This window comes from Pseudophryne corroboree, chromosome 6, assembly GCF_028390025.1.
Source record: "Pseudophryne corroboree isolate aPseCor3 chromosome 6, aPseCor3.hap2, whole genome shotgun sequence".
Taxonomy (NCBI): Eukaryota; Metazoa; Chordata; class Amphibia; order Anura; family Myobatrachidae; genus Pseudophryne; species Pseudophryne corroboree.
This window is the reverse complement of record NC_086449.1, coordinates 623,191,683-623,215,141: the sequence shown is the minus strand read 5'-3', so window position 1 is coordinate 623,215,141 and position 23,459 is coordinate 623,191,683. Positions and strand designations below refer to the sequence as shown.

The window sequence follows — 23,459 nt, the reverse complement described above, 5'->3', positions numbered from 1 at the left end:
AACTGTTTAGTTGTCAGTAACGTTATGTGTCAACTTTGTTGTTGTCCGTTATGTTATAGGAATTCTCCATTGTCAACCTCTCTATAGTTCCTGTTCGGCTCAGTAAAAAACACTGAGGTAGTACACTGAGGTACTCTGGGATATGGAGGGGTGGAGAGTTCTAAATTTAAATATTCAGTGCCTTTGTTTCTGCTAAGCCGTCCATATCCCAAGAGTACTCCAGTGCCCCCTATGGATTCAAAGAAAAGGATTTACCTGGTAAGTACCAAAATCCTATTTTTCTTTATACAGGTTGAGTATCCCTTATCCAAATATTCCGAAATACGGAATATTCCGAAATACGGACTTTTTTGAGTGAGAGTGAGATAGTGAAACCTTTGTTTTTTGATGGCTCAATGTACACAAACTTTGTTTAATACACAAAGTTATTAAAAATATTGTATTAAATGAGCTTCAGGCTGTGTGTATAAGGTGTATATGAAACATAAATGAATTGTGTGAATGTAGACACACTTTGTTTAATGCACAAAGTTATAAAAAATATTGGCTATAATTACCTTCAGGCTGTGTGTATAAGGTATATATGTAACATAAATGCATTCTGTGCTTAGACTTAGGTCCCATCACCATCATATCTCATTATGGGATGCAATTATTCCAAAATACGGAAAAATCCGATATCCAAAATACCTCTGGTCCCAAGCATTTCGGATAATGGATACTCAACCTGTACTATACACCAAGGGTTCTCAAGCCAGGTCATGTTTTGCGGATTTCCTTAATCATGCACAGGGGAGTTAATTTTGCTGGGTCAGTAAATATCGCACCAGCTTTCACAGACCGAAATCCTGAAAACATGATCTGTGGGAAAACTAAGGTTGGAGCTTGAGAACCACTGCTGTTACAATACAAAGCATTTCTATAAAGTAAGTATGAATTAGTGAATTTTTTTTTTTTGTAAAGAAAGCATATTCATGTAAGACTGGGGTATATTCAATAACTGTCGGAAGCTGCCGTCTTGTTGGAAAGACATCAGCTTCCGACAGTTTTAGGTCGGAAGGGTTTCCGAACTATTCATTAGTGCCCCGTTTATTCCGACTTGTCGGAATACACGCTGATCGGCGGCTTCAGCCGCCGGTCAGTGTGCATTGTCAAAAGCGGGGCCAAACCCGACAAGTTTTAGCCAAGTTTCCGACGATCTCAATCCGACTTTAAAAAAGTTGGATTGAGTTGAGGAGACTAGTGGTGCTGCGGCGGCGGGGGGAGCAGAGATCGGAGGCCGGCGGGAGGAGCAGGCTGCGGTGGGAGGCGTTACAGGGAGAGAGGTGCCTGGCCGTCTCCCGGCCAGGCACCTCTCTCCCTGCAGCGCCTCCCCCCGCCGCTGCAGACATGTTACCCCGCTGCCAGGACCTCCCGCCGGTTGCCGATCAATGCTCCCCCTGCCACCGCAGCAGCACCTCTCTCCCTGCTGCCAGCTCCGCATATGTCCCCCGCAGCCAGCCGCTCACAGCCGCCGCTCTCTGCTCCCCTGGCCGCTGCTGTCAGCGCAGCCGCTGACAGCAGCGGCATGACAGGACAGCTAAATCTGACAGTCTGATTTGGCCGTCCATTGAATAGGGGTTGTCGGATCCATTCCGACAACTGCATGTCGGAATGGATCCGACTCCTATTGAATATACCCCTATATTGAAAAGAACATTCTGAGTTCTCAGACATCGTGAAGACATGTTTTCTTAACTAGGAACTGACTAGGTATAGAAACATTTTATGATATAGGCTGTTCCACCTTTTTTTTTTCTTTTTCTTTTTTTTTATGCCACTTGTCATTAGTTGGAGAGCTTTCAGTGTTTAAGACAAGGAAGTTTTTGGCCCAAATTGTGATACAGGCCCTTACTAGGCAGTAACAATTTTATGTGGTGAAAATGGCTTCAAGTTCAATCCTCTTCCAGTGGACACTGTATTTTTCAACAGGAGGTCGTATTGAGGGAGAGCAAGGGGCTAAAAACCAGTCAACAGGTGTCGTAAACAAAACTCTTTTAGGGTGTCTCTTATTATGCAGGCCAAAGATTGTTGTAGGAATAGACCTATTAGAAGGATTGATCATGGTTACAGAGGGATAATAGCACTTTATTGTGCCAGAGCCTGAAATTAATATAACAAGTAAGAATTAGCCTTATAACTTAGGCAGTTTTTGCTGGAGTTACAAAAGGCGATATGCAATTGTTATATCGCGCCCGTTCTCCCGTCTAAAGTGATGGGAGATCACGGGGCAATATTCAACTGATGCCCGTTATCATACCCATAGCTGTCTGGTTTAGCTGCGTAAAGTGGCTAATCCCGACTAAACTAATGGGTATATGTAACTCATCTAGACTTTAGTAAGGCTCTTGACACTGTTCCACATCGCAGATTGTGAAATTAAATTGAAAGCTTAGAATCTAAGATGATTTATTGGATATCATTTTGGTAGCTTGATAGAAAACAGGGTTGTAGTAAATGGAGTGCATTCACAGGAGGGAAAGGTTACCAGTGAAGTTCCCCAGGGTTTTGCTTGGACTAGTGCTTTATAACATCTTGGTGACATTGCAAATATTATTGAAGGGAATGTATGTATTTTTGCAGATAACACAAAGGTATGCAACAGGGTAGACACAAGGAGGGGTAAAACAAATGATAATCTAGGTAGACTAGAGGAATGGCTGAGTGTGGCAGCTATAGTTTAAGACCCATTTCGGCCTGAGTGGGTAGTTTTCTACCCAGCACTTCAATATTTTATTATTCTATCCACCAGATTTTTCTTAATTGGGTCAAAATTAGGCATCCCTCAAAAAATCTTAAAATAAAAAAAAAAAGGGTAGAAAACTATCCACCCGGGCCAAGACCGATTAATGCCAGAAAATCATGCAATTGGGTATTAAAAAATCAAAAGGTGAAATATAGTATTAACGGCACTATAATAAAAATTTCTGATTAGGAAAGGGATCTTTGAGACTTAAAGGCAGTTAAGCAATGGTAGTGAAGCAATGAGAAAGGCAAGTCAGATGCTTGGTTACATAGAGGAATCAGCAGCAGAAAGAAGTAATAATGCCACTATATAGGTCATTGATACAGCCTCATCTAAAATACTGTGTGCAGTTATGGAGGCCATAGCTCCAGAAGCATGTAAATACATTAGAGCAGAGGTTCTCAAACACTTGTTCTCAAGGCACCCCAACAAGCCAGGTTTCTCCTTCATCCACTAGGGGCCACTGGAAAGTTTATCCATGACTCGGCACAGATGGTTAAATCAAACTGACTGAGGTACTAATTATGTCACCTAAAAATATGGACTGTTCGAGTGCCTTGAGGGCTGCATTTGAGAGATTCTGCGTTACAGACTGTAGAAAAAAGGGTAACTAAATTGGTGCATGGCCTACATCACAAACTTGCCTGGAAAGACTAAAAGATCTTAAAATGTATAGTTTGGAGCAGAGAAGGGAAAGGGGGACATGATAGAAACTTTCAAATATATCAAAGGTTTATCAAGATACAGGAGGGAAACATTCTTCCCAGGAAGAGAAGTATTAGAACATAAGGACATGCTCTGAAACTGGAGGGATGTAGGTACAGAGGAAATTTGAGGTAAAATCGGTTCACAAAAAGGGCAGGGGAATAGCCTACCATCAGAGGTGGTAGAGGCTGATACAGTAGAGAATTTAAACATGTTTGGGATCGACATAAGGATATTCTTAGAACTAGGGATCAAATAGGTTATTATAAGGTTAAAAGAGAGGCCAACTAGATGGGCCAAGTGTATAGACCAGTGAAATTAAAAAGTTCAACAGGGCTGTTATTTATGTTGTAGGTTCTAATCATCCAAAATAGCCTAACAGCATAGTCACTATATATAATTGCTCTACTTGTAAACTTGCACTGCTATATATACAATAAAAAGATTATGCATATGAGGAAGAATTGTTGTCATTCATTACGCCACACACAATAATTTGAGTCTCAAAGTATTGTCACAATCTGCAAGATGTGCGATATTTTGTCCACAATAGAACTCCTTAAATTGCTTCCACATATAGAGTGCTTAATTATTATACAATACGTGTCAATCACTCCACCATATAACATTATTACCCAAATTAAATGAGGCACAGTGTCAGTTAATCATAATCTATGTATGTTTTACACTTGCATGTTTGCTTTGTGTCCGTCAAATCATTTGTCCACCATTGCTAATGTATTATCATTCTCTTAACCAGGAGCCAAAAGAAGAGGAAATGACGGAGGAAGAAAAAGCTGCCCAAAAAGCCCGGCCAGTGGCTACGACACCAATACCTGGCACTCCATGGTACTTATGACCCCAAAGCCTGTTTTCTTGCCAATGTTTGCAGGGACTTTTGTGTTAGTCCTGGATTTTACATCTATACAGGCAAGGGTTTTCATTTTATTACATTCTTTGCTTGTGTTTGGTAAGAAGCTTGTTTTCTCTGCTGGGTGATAACACCTTTCCACAGATACACGGAACCCATCGTGATCTAGGAGTCCTCATATTTTCAGCACAAACGCGTTTTATGAAGTGTTTATTATGACTTCTGCCTGATGGATGGCCTAAAGAATGAATTTATGGAGGAAGTAGCCCTCACTATAAATTTCCTTTACCACCTAATTAGAACCGTTTTGGTGGTTGTATATTTCCTAATTGGTTGGTTATTGCACATATTGTCCCATTCTAAATGTTCAAAATACTGCCAGAATGAATTACAGCTCTGAAAACCTGTTTATCTACAGCCCTCCATGGTGCATATATGATCTTAAAGGCTGACCTAGAAGGTGTAGGACAGCATCACCTCTGATCCTAACTTACAGCCTGTTTCAGCTTATGTAGCAATACAATTCCATATTTTCCATCAGTTCACTTGGTGACACAGTAATCATGGCTATAGAGGGCTAAGGCAGCAGTTTGATCATATTACCAATCCATTACCATAGCGTGCTGGAAATACAAATTGCTTGCAGCAGCAGTGTCGTTGGTGCTGTGCAGCCCATGGCATTCTAAGAGCGTATTAATAACAGCTGCCTGAACGGCTGTCCTATATACTGTTAGTTGTGTTGGTAGCACTTGGCTGAGATGGTGCACCTCACAGTGTAGCCCCCTGCTGTGTGTGGGACTTACACCGGTAGGTGAGTCTTAACACTGCAGGTTGTGACCCCCGAATCCAATGCTGCTGCTACAATCATTGTGTGGACAACACCAAGCACAGTGCAAATAAGGTAAGTGTCTCCTCTCTCGGGGCTTTGCAAGTGCAGATCCTCAAGTGATGTAGCCACTTTCCCGCAAGGGACCATATGACACAGCAGCCTTTCCCTAGACCCTAATTGTCCATTTGATGCTATTTTTCTCTCAGCCAATGGTGTGTCACTGGGGATAGTGGGTATAGCTTATGGCTTCAGTCCGGGCACCAAGGATTTAAAACATTTGAGTGCAACCTGGGAGGCCCCTCCTCCCCTATACCCAGCCTGCACCAGGCCAGTCAGTTTTTTCCTTGGTGCTCACAAGGAAAGGGCATGTTTCAGGGAGCAGGGCTTTGATGCCCTGGTAACCTATTCATTTCTTTATTTTCTTTAATTTCTTTGATTTAACTTCACAGAGCAGCAGCTGCCACGATCCGCGCTGCTGCTGCTCGCACACCCGCTCCGTCCTGACGCTGGGTCCCTGACTTGCGTAGCCAGCCGCCCCTGCACCTCTCCGGCATCAGGAGCAGCCGCAAGCTGGATGGAGGCTCAAGGTAAGGGTTCCTGCTGCGCAGGCGACCAGATCTTGTGACGCAAACCGCCAGGGAGAGGCAGCTCCGGCGGTCCTGGCAGTGGCACCGGGTCCTCTCCTGTTTGCACCACTAGGCCACCAGGGACGGTTATCGAGCGGGGGATAGTCCTTTGGGGGCTTCAGGAAGGGGGTTATATTCCTGTAGCTCCGCCCCCAACCCAAGAGAGTTTTTTCCTATCAATAGGTTGCACTTTCTGGGCACTCTCTCTGCCTGGGCTCCGCCCTTGACACTCCCACTCCTACAAGCTCAGCGGCCATTTTGGGCTTATCTCTTCTGTTATACACGTGGGTTCGACCTGCATCGGAGTTTCTACATAGTATCCTCAGCTGCCCATTACTATGGAGAGAGCCATCCTGCCTTTCTTTTACCAACACTGCACCAGTGTCAGGTTGTATGTCCCTTACCTCACCTCATGGTGTAGGTCACAGGTTCTCAAACTCTGTCCTCAGGACCCCACACAGTGCATGTTTTGCAGGTCTCCTCACAGAATGACAAGTGAAATAATTAACTCCACCTGTGGACCTTTAAAAATATGTCCGTGAGTAATTACTACACCTGTGCACCTGCTGGGTTACCTGCAAAACATGCACTGTGTGGGGTCCTGAGGACCAAGTTTGAGAACCTATGGTGTAGGTAATTGGACAATAGATGCCATTGTTTGTTTTTCTGTACACTGTCAGGGCACTGTAGTACAGTAGTTTAATTGTATTGGTATCACTGTTTACCTTAACAGTTGCTACTTCTGTGGTGGGCACGCAGTTACACTACCTGACCCACTTATTTATTTGTTTGTGGTTCTATAGGCTAGTGTTAGCCCTTATAGTTTTCTCACACACTTATCTGCTATATCTGTGTCTGTGAGTGTTTTGCTTCTACAACAGGTTAGAACATGTCCTCCAGGGGACCTTCCAAAGCTGCCCAAAAGGTGATGAGAACGGCTGGACTGCATACGTGTACAGCTTGCGAGGAAAATTTCTCCTCCACGGTACAAGACCATACGGGGCTCTGTGACCTTTGCTCTGTCGAGCCTTCAGCAGAGCCTGCTGCAGGGGGTTTAGCTCCATCTGTGCAAGCTTGGGCTGCCTCCTTGGCCTCGGCTATGAAGGAACTGTCTTTCCAGCTGGCTGCTAACAAAACCCCTCAGATACCTGTTACCGCAACTAGTGCAGACTCTTTACCTACCCAGCCGCACCCTCAACCTGCTGAACCCTCCTGGGTGCAAGGGTTGGCACAATCAGTACAGGGATTTGTGCAGGTTTCCAGTAACCTACAGCAGGCCCTGGGCTCTTTACTTAAGTGCAGCAGTAATAGTTCCTCTGCACCATCTCTGAAACCGTCGGAGGAATCCCACTCTGAGGAATTCTCGGAAGAGGGAGAAGAATCTCAGGATTCAGAGTCAGAGGACCCTCAGTCCCAAGATGGCCAGATGAGTTTGACAAGGGTAGAGGCACTAGTCAAGGCTGTTAGGGAAGTCTTTCAAATTAAGGATACTGACACCCCTCCTGATGCACAGACTCCTCTTTTTAAGAATAAATAGAAGGATCCATCTGCTTTTTCTCCTTCTACATAATTGGAGGATCTTTTCAAGGAAGCTTGGTCTGATCCTCCTAAAAAGTTTTTGGTAACAAAGAGGCATTCTTCCTTCTACCCCATGGCGGAAGCTGATCGTAAGAAATCGGAGTCTCCACCGCCGGTAGATGCGCACGTAGCCCGCCTGGTGAAGTCTTCCACCCTTCCCATCCCGGATGTCACTTCTCTGAACGAACCTACAGACCGCAAACTTGAGCAGTCCTTGAAATTCATGTACTCCAATGCTGGAGCAGCTCTACTCCCTGCAATTGCCTCTGCCTGGGTCTCCTTAGCAATTGGCAGCTGGTTAGATGTGTTAACAGAGGTTCACAGGTCAGACATACACTATTCTGATCTTATCAAATATGTTGATATTAGAGAGGCCAACACCTTTTTAGGTGAAGCGGTAATAGATGCTGGAACTTTTTCATCCAAAATTTCTGCTTCCTCAGTGGCGGCTAGACGCGCACTGTGGTTGCGCTCTTGGCGTGCTGGTGAAAATTCTAAAAGCATTAGAGTCCTTGCTTTTTTCGGGAGAGGTGTACTTTGGTGAGGAACTGGACAAGATTGTAGCCACGGTTGCTGCTTCCAAGAACGCATTTCTTCCTTTGGCTGCGCCGAAGGCTAGATCTCCAACTTTTCGCTCCTTTTGTCCTCCCGTTTCCAGGCTCCTTCTTCCAAGACTTAAAAACCAAAAGGTCGTCAGCCTTGGTCAGGAAAGCGCCAGGCCCCCAAGCAAACCGAAAAGCCTGCCGCATGACAATCTTGGCTCCCAACTGGAGGCTTCCAGGGTGGGAAGTCATCTGGTTCGCTTTGCTGAGGTCTGGCGACAGACTACGTCGGATGTCTGGGTTCTGGACATATTGTCCAGCGGATACGCCCTGTCTTTTCAGAAACAGGCCACCCAGACGTTTCTTTCCCACGGGACTGCCAGCAGACCTCGAAAAGACAACTGCACTTCAGGAAGCAGTACATTCCCTGCTTCTTTGAGAGGCTATTGTCCCAGTACCAGTTCTCCAACAAGGGACGGGATTTTATTCAAACCTATTTCTCGTTCCAAAACTGGTCTGCACATTCCATCCTATACTGAACCTGCAAACCCTGAAGAAGTTTCTCAGGGTTCCAAAATTTAGCATGGAATCCCTCATCTATCATGCAGGCCTTGGAACAGGGAGACTTTATGGCCTCCTTGGACATCCAAGATATGCCTATCTGCACATCCCCATTCAGGAAAACTGCCAGAGGTTTCTCAGGTTCGCTAATCAGAAGCAACATTTCCAATTCTAGGCATTACCGTTCGGACTCTCCACGGCATCGCAAGTCTTCACTAAGGTGATGGCGCATTTGCGACTTCAGGGTTTCCTCATCTTACCATACCTGGATGATCTTCTACTAATGGCACAGGCTCAGGCCAGTGTTCAGGAGCACATCCACATCACGCTGACAATTCTTCAGTCACACGGTTGGCTGATAAATTGGCGGAAATCCAGCCTCACACCATCTCAGCGCATGACACAGTTGGGTGCTCTATTGGACACTCAAGTGCAGAGAATCTTTTTCCCGGACAACAAGAGGAGAGCCTTACAGGACATGATACGCAGGTTTCTGGATCGGAAAAAGGTATCAATTCACTTCTGCATGCAACTGTTGGGGAAATATCATGTCTTGTTTCGAGATGGTGGAATATGCGCAGTTCCATTCGAGACCATTACAATTGGAACCTCTTCGAAATTGGGATCACTCTCCACGACATCGCAGACGATTCTGCTCTACAGAGACATGCGTCTGTCGCTCCTTTGGTGGCTACAGACATCCCACTTAAACAAAGGTAATTCTTTCTGCATACCAACTTGGGTAGTCCTCATGATGGATGCCAGCCTATACGGGTGGGTCGCAGTCGTGGAAGATCATTCCTTCCAGGGTTGGTGGACACTTCGAGAGCCAACTCTCTATCAATGTACTGGAACTACGAGCAGTGTTCAGGGCCTTGACTCAAGCGGGTCCTCTTGCATCACCGTCCGCTAAAAATCCAATCGGACAATGCAACGGCAGTCACCTACATAAACCATCAGGGCGGCACGCGCAGTCCAGCGGCCATGACGGAAGTCAGCCACATTTTCCGGTGGGCAGAGAAGTACCTGCCGGCCCTATCCACAGTGTACATTCCCGGGCTGTTAAATTGGGAGGTGGACTTCCTCAGTGGCCAGGATGTCCATTACAGCGAATGGTCTCTCCATCCTGCAGTCTTTCAGCTGCTGGTCCAACGGTGGGGCCCGTCACAAATCGATCTGTTTGAACCGCGCCAAAATCACAAGCTTCCCTACTATGGAGCACGCACAAGGGACCTAGGCGCGTACTTAATCGACGCCTTATCGGTACCTTGGCCGTTTCAGATGGTGTATCTCTCTCCACCGGTGGTCCTTCTTCCGAGAGTCCTTCACAAACTCAAATCGGAGACCGTTATCGCTATCCTGGTTGCTCCTCATTGGCTGAAGAGGACCTGGTATGCGGATGTCCTAGCCCTGTCGGTAGCTCCTCCATGCCGCCTTCCTCTCCGTCCAGACTTGCTGTCTCAAGGTCCCCATCTCCTTCCGATCTTCAACGGTTGGCTTTGACGGCCTGGCTGAGAGGGCAGTCTTGACAAACAAGGGTTTCTCTACTAAGGTCATTGACACTATGATTGCAGCTCAGAAACTTTCCACTGCTCGGATATACTACAGAGTATGGCACATTTTTTTCAGATGGTGTCATTCTCGTCATTTTGACCCATTTCTTCCAGAATTTTTACAAGCGGGACTAGACTCTGGCCTCCGTTTAGAATCTCTCAAGGATCAGGTTTCAGCACTCTCTCTATGCTGTTTCAGAGACGGGTGGCCCACTCCTCGGCTGGTTAGACCTTCCTCCAGGGGGTGCTTAATCTCCAGCCGCCTAATGTTCCACCGGTTAACACATGGGATTTGTCTTTGCCTTTGAGCCCTTGGAAGACGTTGATCTTTGCTGACTCCCTTGGAAAATGGTTTTTCTTCTTGCCATTGCTTCGGCTCAAAGGGTTTTGAACTTAGGAGCTCAGTCTCACAAGCCCTCTTTTTGATTTTCCATCCAGATCGGGCAGTTCTCTGTACCTGTCTAGATTATCTACCTAAAGTGGTTTCTAGATTTCATATCAATCAGGAAATTGTTGTTCCAGCCTTTTCTCCTTCGGATTCTACTTGTGGTGTTGGCGCCATGGCCACTCTGGATGTGGTCAGGGCTTTGCGTATTTATGTGCAGCGCACTAATACGTTAAGTAAAACTGATTCATTGTTCATCCTGTACGACGAACATAAACGGGGCTGGCCAGCCTCCAAGCAGACAATTGCCAGATGGTTGCAACTTACTATTCGACAGGGTTACCTGTTGGCTGGGCAGCTGGTTCTGACATCCGTTAAGGCCCATTCCACAAGGTCAGTTGGAGCCTCGTGGGCGGCTTGCCGGGGTGGCTTCGGCAAAGCAACTTGGCATGGCTGCTACATGGTCTTCAGCCCATACTTTCCTTTGGTTCTATAGATTTGACACCTTCGCCTCAGCTGATGCGGCTTTTGGGGGTCTGGTCCTCAGTGCAGCTCGGGAGTGTTCCCGCCCGTAAAGGGACAGCTTTGGGACATCCCACTGTCCCCAGCGTCACACCATTGGGTGAGAGAGAAAAGGGTATTTTTTTGTCTTACCTGTAAAATATTTTTTTCTGAGTCCATGGTTGACGCTGGGCGCCCACCTTTTCGCTCGCTGCAAGCGTGTTTTTCGGCCATGTTATCCTGCTTGTCTCGAGGCTGTGTGGGTTAAGTTCTTGTATGTTTCTGCCTTCCTTTCCTGTTCCTGGCTTGCATAGTAATAACCTGACTGGCGTAGTGCAGGCTGGGTATAGGGAGGAGGGGCCTCCCATGCTGCACTCAAATGTTTAAACTCCTTGGTGCCTAGACTGAAGCCCTAAGCTATACCCACTGTCCCCAGTGGTCAACCATGGCCTCAGAAAAAAGGATTTTTACAGGTAATACAAAAATCCCCCTGTCGGTTACTGCTGGGGAGAGTAATCAATCAACTTCCAGATTTTGGTCATTTAGTTTGGGAAGAGCACATGGTCCTATTTCCTTACAGCATTCCATTCCATGTGGAGTGCTACAGAGAGGATAAGCGGACTTCATCAGCTAAGCAAAAGCCTCCAAACCCTTAGAAAAGGGTATGACGGGCAAACTGATCACCAAGGAGCATCTATGGTGAGAGGCCGTCTACTTTTCTTCTGGGTTCAGTTCCACCACTTCTTGCTAGGCTATAGTGCAATCGTTAAATATATAGATTAAGGCAATTATGGTTGACCTTCTGAGCCATTCCTTACCTGAAAGATTATGCTACTCAAGGTTGACTTAACTCTAAAACCATAGGTAAATAATCAATTAGTAATCCAACCTAGCTTAGCAAATTATTATTATTATTTTTTTTTTTCATGGTACCAATAGCCCCCGGTGATGAAGGAAACAATGCTTGGGTGGTCAAACAGAGATTTTAAACACTTTAGTGGTTCAGATCTCAGCCCGGAGACTTTTGTTACTAGTACTGCAGGTGCAGCAAGCCCCTTGTGGGCTCGCTGTGCTCACAGGTTCTATTCCCACTCTGTGGGAGTCGTGGACAGCCATGAGTGGGAATAGTCCCTGCTAGTCGGGATGCCAGCTGTCGGGATTCTCAGGGGTGCGGGAGTAGGGTGAGGTGTTGTGACCGGCGGTCCCATAATTACATCCCGTTTCATGTGCTGCATGTCAGATGGGCTGACCCCTGACGATGGCATGCAAGTGGATGTAACATGTAACGATATATTGCATGGCCATACTCCAGATTGTGCAGTGTGTACGGCCGCACGATATAAAGCATTCCATCGGTCCTCTGGTCGTCATCCTAAAGTATACCCAGCCTTAGTGTTTTCTGGTGGCACAGCATGGGGCCTTGACAGATTTGCTAATTTGGGCAGCCAGTTCTGTCTATCCATTTAAATGTTTGTTTTTGTCCACAGACAAGGGTAGCTTGAGAAGCCTCCATAAAGCCAGTGACCCACAATAGAATGATGGAGAGAACGTGTTTTGTTTTTGTTTTTTCAAACTATTTATTTAAAATAAAATAATTTTCTTTAAGCCCATCAGATGAGCCTGGTCCATGTCTTTAACTACTTAACTGACTGTTTTACCAAAAGCTCGTAAATAATTTGTTGCTTATTTTTTCTTTACTTATTTTGTTTACGGTGCCTTTTTATGTAATTGAAAGAAATGATTTGTCTACAGGCTGTGCTTCTCTCTCAAGCCCCTACCCCCACCCCCTTCCACCCCTGTGGTATCAGGACGTAATTGGCATTATACCCTGCCTCCCTGGTGCCAATACTTCCCCAGTTATAGAACAACTGCCACCTCCACCGTAATAGGTCTCCACTTTTGCATTACCCACTCCCCCAGTGAACGGTTGTTTTTTGTTGTTGTTGTTTTTTTAAACTATGCAGAGCCCTCCTGTGGGTATTACCCAAACCTATGGGACTTTGCTCCTCACCCACATGTAAAGCGTGATTTATAGGGGTGGAGCGGAATGATGATCAGTAACCCCTGTTCCTGTTGATCTCTGGACTTGAGATTAGCTTTAGTGCTCAAAGGGGAACTGAAGTTTCGGCCCCTCCCCCCTCCCCCCCCCCCCTCCCACTTTAAAAGCAACGCATTTCTGCCAGAATGCTGCAAAAGCTAGGCAACTACGTTGGTTCACCGAGTACAGTCATGTTGATGGTTATAGGAGTACAACAACCTCCTCTCTGTTTTTTGATTGGTTTCTCTCCAGTCTCTCTTTGCGTTTCCCTCTCCCCCCTTCCTATCGCCCCTTGGTACTAAATTATTGATTCCTAGCAGGTTTGGTTGAACGTAAATGGTGAGGCATATCCTGTTTCTTGAAATGGCCAATCTCCTGCCTGCGTTTTCTATACCAGGGTTTCCTATCTCCTGTACTCGGGGACCCCTAACCGCGCATGTTTTGCTGATCTCTGCAGTATCATAAATTATAGAATTAGCACCACTTGTAGATCTCTTAAAATGTCAGCCAGCAATAAGTATTCCTGTACACCAACTAGGAGATATGTTTAATTATTTTTTATTTTAAACAAAAAAGCACTTAGGTATGTTGCACACTAAGCTGACAGATCTGCTGACAGAGCGGCCGATTTGGTGAGCACGTACACTTACCAATTGGCCAACCAATATGTCTGACCATACATCACATTTTTAATTTGCCAAGCCAGCTTGAGCCGTCATTGCCGGCAGATCCTGAATGACATTGGTTAGACATACAGTACCTGGTGTACACTCCCACCAATGAACTACCTACCGTTATATTGTTTGCCACATGAACAATACATCATTGTAGTGTATAGCCAGTATTAGAGGTTCCTGAGTACTTGAGCTGGGAAACACTGCTCTATACCCATGGTTCCAGTGGATTCAATGAACGGTATTCTATGCAAGTAAAAAAAAAATACTGTTGTTTAGTATAATACAACTAAATACATTTGGCTGTACCCAAAACTATTTGTTGTATATTTTATTAGAGTATATGCAGAAGTGATGATATCTTGGTTGTGTATGATTATTATATAGTACTTAATAAAGACAATGGTGTGAATAGAGCTTCTGTCTGACTGTTATGCTGTCTAAATACATTGCGCTGAGTCATGTGGATACATGCATTTCATCTGCAGTTCTACATGTGCCCAAATTGTATCATTTTACCTTCTAAAGATAGATGTTAGTACCACATTAAACATAGGGGTCTATTCATGAAGCATTGAAAAGTGTGGAGAAGTGAGCCAATGGAGAAGTTGCCCATGGCAACCAATCAGCTGCTACGTATGTTACAGAATGTATTTTTATAAGTGTTACCTCAGCACTGATTGGTTGTCATGGGCAACTTCTACACTGGCTCACTTCTCCACACTTTTCACTGCTTCATGAATAGACCCCGTGGTCTGAGAGGCTTGTCCAAAATATGTTAATTGCGAAAATGAAATCCATTGATCCGCCAGCAGATGGGTTCTTTGTGTGTTTTTGGTTTGTTTGTTTTTAAGCTCTACTTTTCCACCTTTTAGGTGTGTGGTGTGGACCGGCGACGAGCGTGTCTTTTTCTACAACCCAACTACACGCCTCTCTATGTGGGACAGACCAGAAGATCTGATTGGAAGAGCTGATGTTGACAAAATCATTCAGGAGCCTCCACATAAAAGAGGATTAGAGGATGACAAGAAATATTGTAAGTTAATTACACCTAGTTTATTAATGTGCCTAGATGGCCTATAGTATTGTGCATTGTATAACAAATTAACATTCTTCTTTATTGCCCCAGAAGAACATTTCTGTGTTTTAGTAGTTTGCATATGCAGTTTGTAAGACTTAGTGTTTGGCAAGTAATAGCTCTTTTGTGGAAATGTTTTGTGTCAAGTATATGCACGTTTTCCAGAACATTTTATATACAGGAGAAAAGTTTTCTGACAGTACTGTGCATGGATTTTTTAATATTTTTCTCCAATTTCTTAGTTAAAGAAGATCATGAATCCACAGAAGATGTTAACGATGACGAGCCTATAAAAGCTAAAAAGCGGAAGTAAGTTCCATTTACGGCGTAATTAGAGCCTTCAGGGTTTTTTTTACCTCTTTGCAGCATTTTTCAAGGCACTCACTATCAAGGATGTGGAGTCTGAGTAGGAGACCATTTTAGGTTGAGTCAGAAGAACTGTACTGATGCCAGCTTCAAAATAAAATGTATATTCTAATTCTCAGAGCGTTTCCTGAACTCTGTGTAGAATGAGCAGGGGGCACATGCCTGCTGTGTGTACCTTCCCCACTAATGGCTCCCATACAGTAGGGGACAGTGTGAATGGGAGAACTGCAGCAACCTGTAAATGACGTGACTCTGCCCAGCTTTACCAGCTTACTCACCCACTTTCCCGGGCTACACGTTACCAAACCAATGTTTATCACGCCCAGTTAAGCGAACGTCTACACACTCTCGATATTGTGCAGTGGGTAATTACACCGCTGAGCTGTGTGCATATAAATGAATACTTCATGTATTATGGGGCAAGAATATGAATATCGCTGATTGCATTAACTTCTGTGATTCATCGTTCCCCAGTTCCCAGGCACTCCTCCAGATCGGCCTCATTCATCTCTGACCTTGAGGACGGTCATTATGTTGGAGGAATGAAACGCTAAGCAGGAGGAGAAAGCAATAGTGTTGATCAAGGCAATAATATAACACTACAGTATTGGCTGTCTGCCTGGAGTAAAGTAGCTGCAAATATGTAAATACTAATGTACGTTTGCCAAATACAAAGGAGTCAGACCGTAGTTTGATGGGGGTTGGGCAGCAATGACCTAGAGGAGTCTGTATTTAAGGTTTGGTGTACCAGCTCCACGGCCCTGTTCACTATGTTTATGGCAACTATTTGTTTTACACCATTGTCTTCATTTTACCACTTTGAATTATACCCTATTTTTATATATATATTTTTTTATTTGAACAGGAAAGAAGAAACAGAGTCTGATAAGGAGACCACTATGGAGGCTGAAATAAAAGCTGCCCGTGAGCGAGCCATCGTTCCCCTGGATGCCCGAATGAAACAATTTAGAGATATGTTGCTGGAGAGAGGGGTTAGAAAACCATCTTTTGAGATGTATATAAATCTTTTCTGATTTTTGCACACACGGGTCACAAATCCTTAGTTACAACAGGGTTTTCTTTCCAAGGTAACCAATTGCTTCCTTGTGATAAATAACCTTAGGACATTCCCTTCTCCATAAAATCCATATTTAAGAACAAAATAACTGCATTTGTCAGGAGACCATATTTGTCAGTGTGTGCTTTCATTCTGCAACTGTTTTGAGAGACAGCAGCTGTGAAATGTATTTTACATATGTAGAAACCTATTAGGAAAGCATAGGACGTAATTGTGTTGTAGTTGTATCATTCAGTTTGGATCTTCACTTGTATGATATGTTGTATGTAGTTTTAAGGTAAACCAAAAATCATGCCTGATGTTAAACCTACACATGTTGGTTATGCATGTCTAAGTATGTATAATAGTTCTATATAATATCCCTGCTCCCATCACAATCATGTTGCATTTAGATAACTGATAGTAGTATCCTTGTTTAAAACAAAATGTCATGCATCATCCATGTCTTTAAAACATATTTGAATGAAGCGTTTCTGTTAACTGAGACCACAAGCCCGTTACAAAAAAAGTGCATCTTGTGTTGGTCCAGAGTAATGCAAGATGTAGAATCGCTTTTCTTTTTTAATTAGTCTGCTTTCATGAGTTTTTTAAACTGTTTTAAGACTCTGCAGATGTGTTAAATGAAGTTTAATCAGAAAGTGGCATTAGTATATCTAGGAAGAAAATCTTTGTCTCCCCTGAAATTCATTATATATGTATTAATCAATGAAACGCCAGGGAAAATCTGTATGCACCTGCTTCTAGTTTAAAGCAAAGGGAGAAGTGCTGCCACATAAAGAGAAATACTGTGGCCGGTATCCTATTACTACACTTGGAGCTATCCAATTAGCCCCGATGCTGGAACTTATCAGGAAAGCAGGCACAACCAAGTCCTTGATAAATTTTCATTTTTTCCCCCCAGTCACAGCCATGAAAATACATAGGTCCACACTTTGGGCCTAATTCAGATCTGATCACTGCAGCTAATTTGTTAGCTAATGGGCAAAACCATGTGCACTGCAGGTGGGGCAGATATGACGTGCAGAGAGAGTTAGATTTCGGTGTGGTGTGTTTGAAACTGAAATCTAAAAATAAAGCAGACAGTATTTACCCTGCACAGAAACAAAATAACCCACCCAAATCTAAAGGACCTCACTATGCGACGGGCTAGATCAGGACATAGTATCGCAAGCTCATAATGAGTGTGCTTGCGATACTGACTATGTGCGATTTTGGCTAAGTGTAAATTTTGATTATCTCCTCTATAGAGATAGTCAAAATTGACTTGCCTGCACAGTCTATCTATTGACCGCGCATCGAATCGGGATTGCAAGGTGACTTTCACCTTGCGATCTGCACTTTTTCTTACAATCAAAATTGTAAGAAAAAATCTCACCGTGTGTACACACCATAACTCTCTGCACATATTATATCTGCTCCTCCCCAAACCCCTCCCCCCCCTACAGTGCACATGGTTTTGCCCATTAGCTAACACATTTGCTGCTGGGATCAGATCTGAATTAGGCCCTTGGTTTTGCATGAAAAAGGTGTTTTTAATCTGGAAAAAACAGGCTATAATTGGATAGGCAGAAAAAAATTGGCAATGTAAAAACACATTTCTCTATCGTCCTAGTGGATGCTGGGGTTCCTGAAAGGACCATGGGGGAATAGCGGCTCCGCAGGAGACAGGGCACAAAAAGTAAAGCTTTAGGATCAGGTGGTGTGCACTGGCTCCTCCCCCTATGACCCTCCTCCAAGCCAGTTAGATTTTGTGCCCGGCCGAGAAGGGTGCAATCTAGGTGGCTCTCCTAAAGAGCTGCTTAGGAAAGTTTAGCTTAGGTTTTTCTTTTTCATCCACTAGGGGTCACTGGAGTACTCTTGGGATATGGACGGGCTTCCGTAGGAACACAGCACTGAATATTTAAATTTAGTAACACTCCACCCCTCCATATCCCTGAGCACTTACTCAGTGTTTTTTCTGTGCTGAACGTGGCAACACATGCTTAGCTGAAGTCACGGTTTTGTTGAAGAAACTTTTATTTTTCATTTTTATTTTTATTTTTATTTTTTCTACTGTTTGACCACATCCCTGTCCCCCTTCCAAAAGGCAGGGTCAGGGATAGTGCAGCTGCTGATTGCAGCACGGGCGTGTCGGGCCTCTCTGAAAGAGCTCCCTCACAGCCCTCACATCCTCCTGCACTGGCTGGCCGGCGCTTACTGAAAAGCCCCGTCGGAGCCTCCGCACGTCTGCAGGAGTGAGGTATGTGAAACGGGGCGGTCAGCTCCCGCTGCCGCCCCGACGGGTGGAGACATAGGGCTGGGTGACGGCAAGGAGCGGCTCTCCTCTCAGCCTCCGGCATCTTCCCGCTCAGGCGCCCGCCCATTCCACCCCGCTCAGGCGGCCGCACGTTCGTCACAGACCTCCGTGCAGGCACCGCGGCTCTCTCCACTCAGGCGCCCGCACGTTCGTCACAGACCTCCGTGCAGGCGCAGCGGCTCTCCCCTCTCAGGCGCCCGCACGTTCGGCCACAGACCTCCGTGCAGGCGCAGCGGCTCTATCCACTCAGGCGCCCACACGTTCGGCCACAGACCTCCGTGCAGGCGCCGCGGCTCTCCCCGCTCAGGTACCCGCCCGTTAGGCCACAGCCTCCGGCCAGGCACCTCGGAACAGCAGCGCTACCTTGGTAGCTGACACGCTATATATAGGAGCCCACCGCTGGGACACACGAGGCACGTAGCGCTCTACGATACCCGCTGGGGGCCCACACGCTGCGCTGCCGCTGTAATAAGATAAACAGCCATTACAGGGGGGACATATCAGTGAAATACTGCAGCAGCAGAGGGATTGTTACAGTATAATCAGTGAATGCACTGTGATTATATGTATAAGTATAGCAGGGCAGCCATTTTTAACAGCTTCCTGTGTCTTCCTCTGTGATTCCAGAACGTTCCTGTCCTACATCTCTTCTCCACCGGAGGCGCAGGGGTGTTCGTGGGAATTTGGGATCAAATTTCATAGTACTGGCCACGTGTATTGCACTGGGCCAGATATATATACAGAGCCACCTTATTGCTATTTTACTGAGTCGTGCAGGTGTCTGTGTTTTGTGTATTGTATTGTCTGTCGCCATAATGAGTAAGGCACCAGCAAAAACTAAAAAGCATATTTGCAAAGTATGTGGCAGTGTGTTACCGGTTGGATCTACCACATGTAACGTATGTTTTGTGGATTCCGTTCAGAATACCATTTCTGCTCCGGTTTTGCAACCAATTTCATCACCGGACCCTCCGTGGGGTATGTTAGTAAATGTACTGGAGAAATTTCAGACTGAAATGACCGCTGCTCGTCTGGAGCGAGAAACGCTAAGATCTGAGTCTAGGGTGAGACCGCCAGAACTACCGGAGGCGTCTCAGCCTTGCGTAGGGTCCAAATCCATTTTGGGCAAACGGGATAATTTTCATATGTCTTATGATTTTCCAGTGTCTGCTATGTTGCAGTCTGACGATTCCATCCCAGACCTCACGGAACACGATGAGGGGGAGGAGGGCGAAGTGGAGTCAGACGGCGAGGATGTTAACAGTTCCGGCATTGATGATCTCATCAGAGCGGTACGGCAGTCGCTAAGGTTTCCTGAAGCTGAGCAGCCTCTCACCAATGATCAGGTCATATTTACTAAACGACGGAAGACGCCAGTAAGTTTTCCTGTGTCGGATTCTCTAAATCAGATGTTAGTAGAATCCAGACAGAATCCAGATAAACGGTTTTCTATACCTCGCAGATTTAAGTCTAGTTATCCGTTTCCAGAATCCGTAACGGGTACATGGGAGAATCCACCAATAGTTGATTCTTCAGTGTCAAAGCTTACCAAGAAATTAACCATACCAGTGCCATCAGCTACTACGCTTAAAGATCCGTCAGATCGTAAGATAGAAACTATGCTTAAATCCATGTATGTAGCAGCAGGTGTGATGCTAAGACCTGGATTGGTTGGCATTTGGGTCACTAAGGCGCTCATAATATGGCTTACAGAACTCAAATCGGCTTTACATGACGAAAACCTGATAATTCAGGTGAATCAAATGATTGAGGCTGTAGAGTATCTCTGTACAGCGTCTACTGACGTCTGTCAGCTCACTTCTCGTATTTCATCTTCGCTAGTTACGGCACGAAGAGCACTCTACCTGCGTACTTATCAAGCGGAGGCAGAGGTCAAACGAAGTATAGAGGCGTTGCCTTACGATGGCAAGAAGTTGTTTGGTCCAGAATTGGACGCATGGATTAAGGAGGCTACGGGAGGTAAGTCTGTGTTCTTACCATTGCCTCCACCTGCGCCAAGAAGAAGGTACGCTGGACCTTCGTTCAAATCCTTTAGACCTCAGCCCTTTCGAGGACGTGGCAGAGGATCAGCCACGCCAGCTAGACGTGGTCGAGGACGTGGTTTCCATCAAACCAACACAACTCGCCAAGACGCTAAGGTTACCGACAAGCCAGTGGCATGACGGGTTACCAGCCCATCTCGGATCTCCAATTGTGGGAGCACGCCTTCACACGTTCCATGGGGCGTGGTTCCACACGTCCGCGGAGGGCTGGATTCGCAATTTAGTGTTAAAAGGTTACAAAATAGAGTTCGACTGTCTTCCGCCTCTGCGGTTTTTCAAGACAGGTTTGCCTCTGTCGGACGACAAGAGGACAGTTTTGCAAATTGCCATTCAGTCCTTACTGGATTCGGCAGTGTTGATTCCGGTCCCTGTACACCAACAGGGTCAGGGTTATTATTCAAGTCTATTTGTGGTCCCGAAGCCGGATGGCTCAGTCAGACCAATATTGAACTTAAAGGGCCTCAATCAGTACGTAACTTACTACAGATTCAAAATGGAGTCTCTACGGTCGGTGATTGCGGGGTTAGAGACCAAGGAATTTATGATTGCGCTAGACCTCAAGGATGCGTACTTACACATTCCAATTTGGCAGCCTCATCAGAAATTCTTACGATTTGCAATACGCCAGAACCATTACCAGTTTCAGGCTCTGCCGTTTGGCCTGTCATCAGCGCCTCGGGTATTCACCAAAGTAATGTCTGTGATGATAGCTCACCTCAGATCCCTGGGAGTGACGATAGTTCCGTATTTAGACGATCTGCTCATCAAAGCTCCGTCTCAACAGATACTTACCCAACATGCGCTGCTAACTTACAATGTATTGGTTCACCACGGTTGGATTGTCAATTTCAAGAAATCACATCTGATTCCGTCTCAACGCCTTCAGTTCCTAGGTATGATTCTCGATACGGTCAATCAAAGGATTTACCTACCACAACAGAAAGTACAAATGCTACGCCATCTAGTACAATTAGTACTCAAACCACGCACAGTGTCGGTACACTTGTGCATTCGCCTGTTAGGCACAATGGTGGCAGCTTTCGAGGCGCTTCAGTTCGGGAGATTTCACTCTCGTCCATTTCAGCTGAACGTGCTTGCCCAGTGGTCGGGCTCGCATCTGCAGATTCACCACAGAGTGAGGTTGTCACCAATAGCAAGAGTTTCTCTGCTATGGTGGCTCAAGGAACACAATTTAACCGCAGGAAGACGGTTCGGAGTTTGCAATTGGATAATTCTAACTACGGACGCCAGTCTCAGAGGTTGGGGAGCGGTAATTCAAAATTGTCAGCTCCAGGGTCTCTGGGCGGATCACGAAAAATTGCTGTCAATAAATGTTCTAGAACTCCGCGCGATTTTCAATGCGCTACGACAAGCGGTGCACATGGTTCGCTCTCAGCCTGTCCAAGTGCAGTCGGACAATGCGACAGCGGTCGCATACATCAACAAACAAGGAGGAACGAGAAGCCGCATGGCAATGCGGGAAGTAGCTCGAATCCTCAATTGGGCAGAATACCACCAGGTGATATTGTCGGCCGTGTTCATTCCGGGAGTGGACAACTGGGAAGCGGATTATCTCAGTCGTCGGGATCTTCACCCAGGCGAATGGTCATTAAATCCAGAAGTGTTTCACATGTTGGTTCAGCGATGGGGTTATCCTCAGGTGGACCTGATGGCATCTCGACACAATCATCAAACGCCCCAGTATGTGTCCAGAACAAGAGATCCAAAGGCAGTCGCGGTGGATGCTCTCACTGTCGCGTGGCCGTACAGTCTGGTGTATCTGTTTCCACCGTTTCCGCTGCTCCCTCTGGTGCTAAAACGGATCAAAAGAGAGTCGCTCACAGTCATACTAGTGGCGCCTCATTGGCCTCGGAGAGCTTGGTTCTCGGATCTTCGAGGATTACTCGCAGACGATCCGTGGCCGCTCCCGATACGTCCAGACCTGTTACAACAGGGTCCTTTTCTTTACCCCGATTTAGCGCGGCTGCGTTTGACGGGGTGGCTGTTGAGACCGCCCTCTTAAAAAGAGAGGGCATTCCAGATTCAGTTATACCAACCATGTTACGAGCTAGGAAGCCGGTTACGGCAGCTCATTATTACAGAATATGGCGTGCCTATATAGGTTGGTGTGAAGCTCGGAAATTTCCGACATCAGCTTTCAAGTTATGCCGCCTTTTGTTGTTTCTACAATCAGGCTTAGATGGAGGTTTGCGTTTATCTACACTAAAGGTGCAGGTATCTGCTTTGTCAATTTACTTTCAAAGACGATTGGCTCTATTGCCGTCTATACGCACCTTTCTCCAAGGTGTAATCAGGGTACAGCCTCCTTTCATTCCACCTACAGCGCCATGGGACTTGAATCTGGTTTTGGAGTTCTTACAGTCTTCATATTTTGAACCCTTACAACAAGTGGATATAAAGTTTCTCACTTGGAAAACAATTTTTCTCTTAGCCTTAGCTTCGGCAAGGCGTGTTTCGGATTTGGGTGCCTTGTCATGCAAGCCACCGTATTTGGTGTTTCATGATGACAGAGCGGAACTTCGGACGAATCCCGCCTTCTTACCAAAGGTAGTGTCATCTTTTCACATCAATCAACCAATAGTAGTTCCTGTGTTGACAGCACAGTCTGGAACTCTGGATGTGGTTCGTGCGTTACGCGTTTATGTAACCCGAACGTCTTCAGTTCGTAAGACGGATACGTTATTTGTTCTCTATGATGCTGCCAAGATGGGTTGGCCAGCATCTAAACAAACTTTATCCAGATGGATAAAACTGACCATACGCCAGGCTTACCTTCATGCTAGGTTACAACCGCCTACGTCAGTAACCGCTCATTCCACACGTTCTGTGGGAACTTCATGGGCAGCTGGTCGTGGGGCTTCTGCGACGCAGCTTTGCCGGGCGGCTACATGGTCTTCAGTGCACACGTT

General features: G+C 45.7%; 1 protein-coding gene across 4 annotated transcripts in view; it reads left to right on the top strand.

The window, feature by feature from the left end:
- The window catches only part of TCERG1 (transcription elongation regulator 1), a 239,577-nt gene that overhangs the window by 75,590 nt on the left and 140,528 nt on the right, over positions 1-23,459 (top strand). For all 4 annotated transcript variants that reach the window (XM_063928109.1, XM_063928106.1, XM_063928107.1 and 1 more), the window contains 4 exons: positions 4,251-4,339; positions 14,524-14,684; positions 14,969-15,035; positions 15,958-16,084. In XM_063928109.1, coding sequence (XP_063784179.1) covers positions 4,251-4,339; positions 14,524-14,684; positions 14,969-15,035; positions 15,958-16,084 — 444 coding nt within the window. The remainder of the gene's footprint in view (positions 1-4,250; positions 4,340-14,523; positions 14,685-14,968; positions 15,036-15,957; positions 16,085-23,459) is intronic.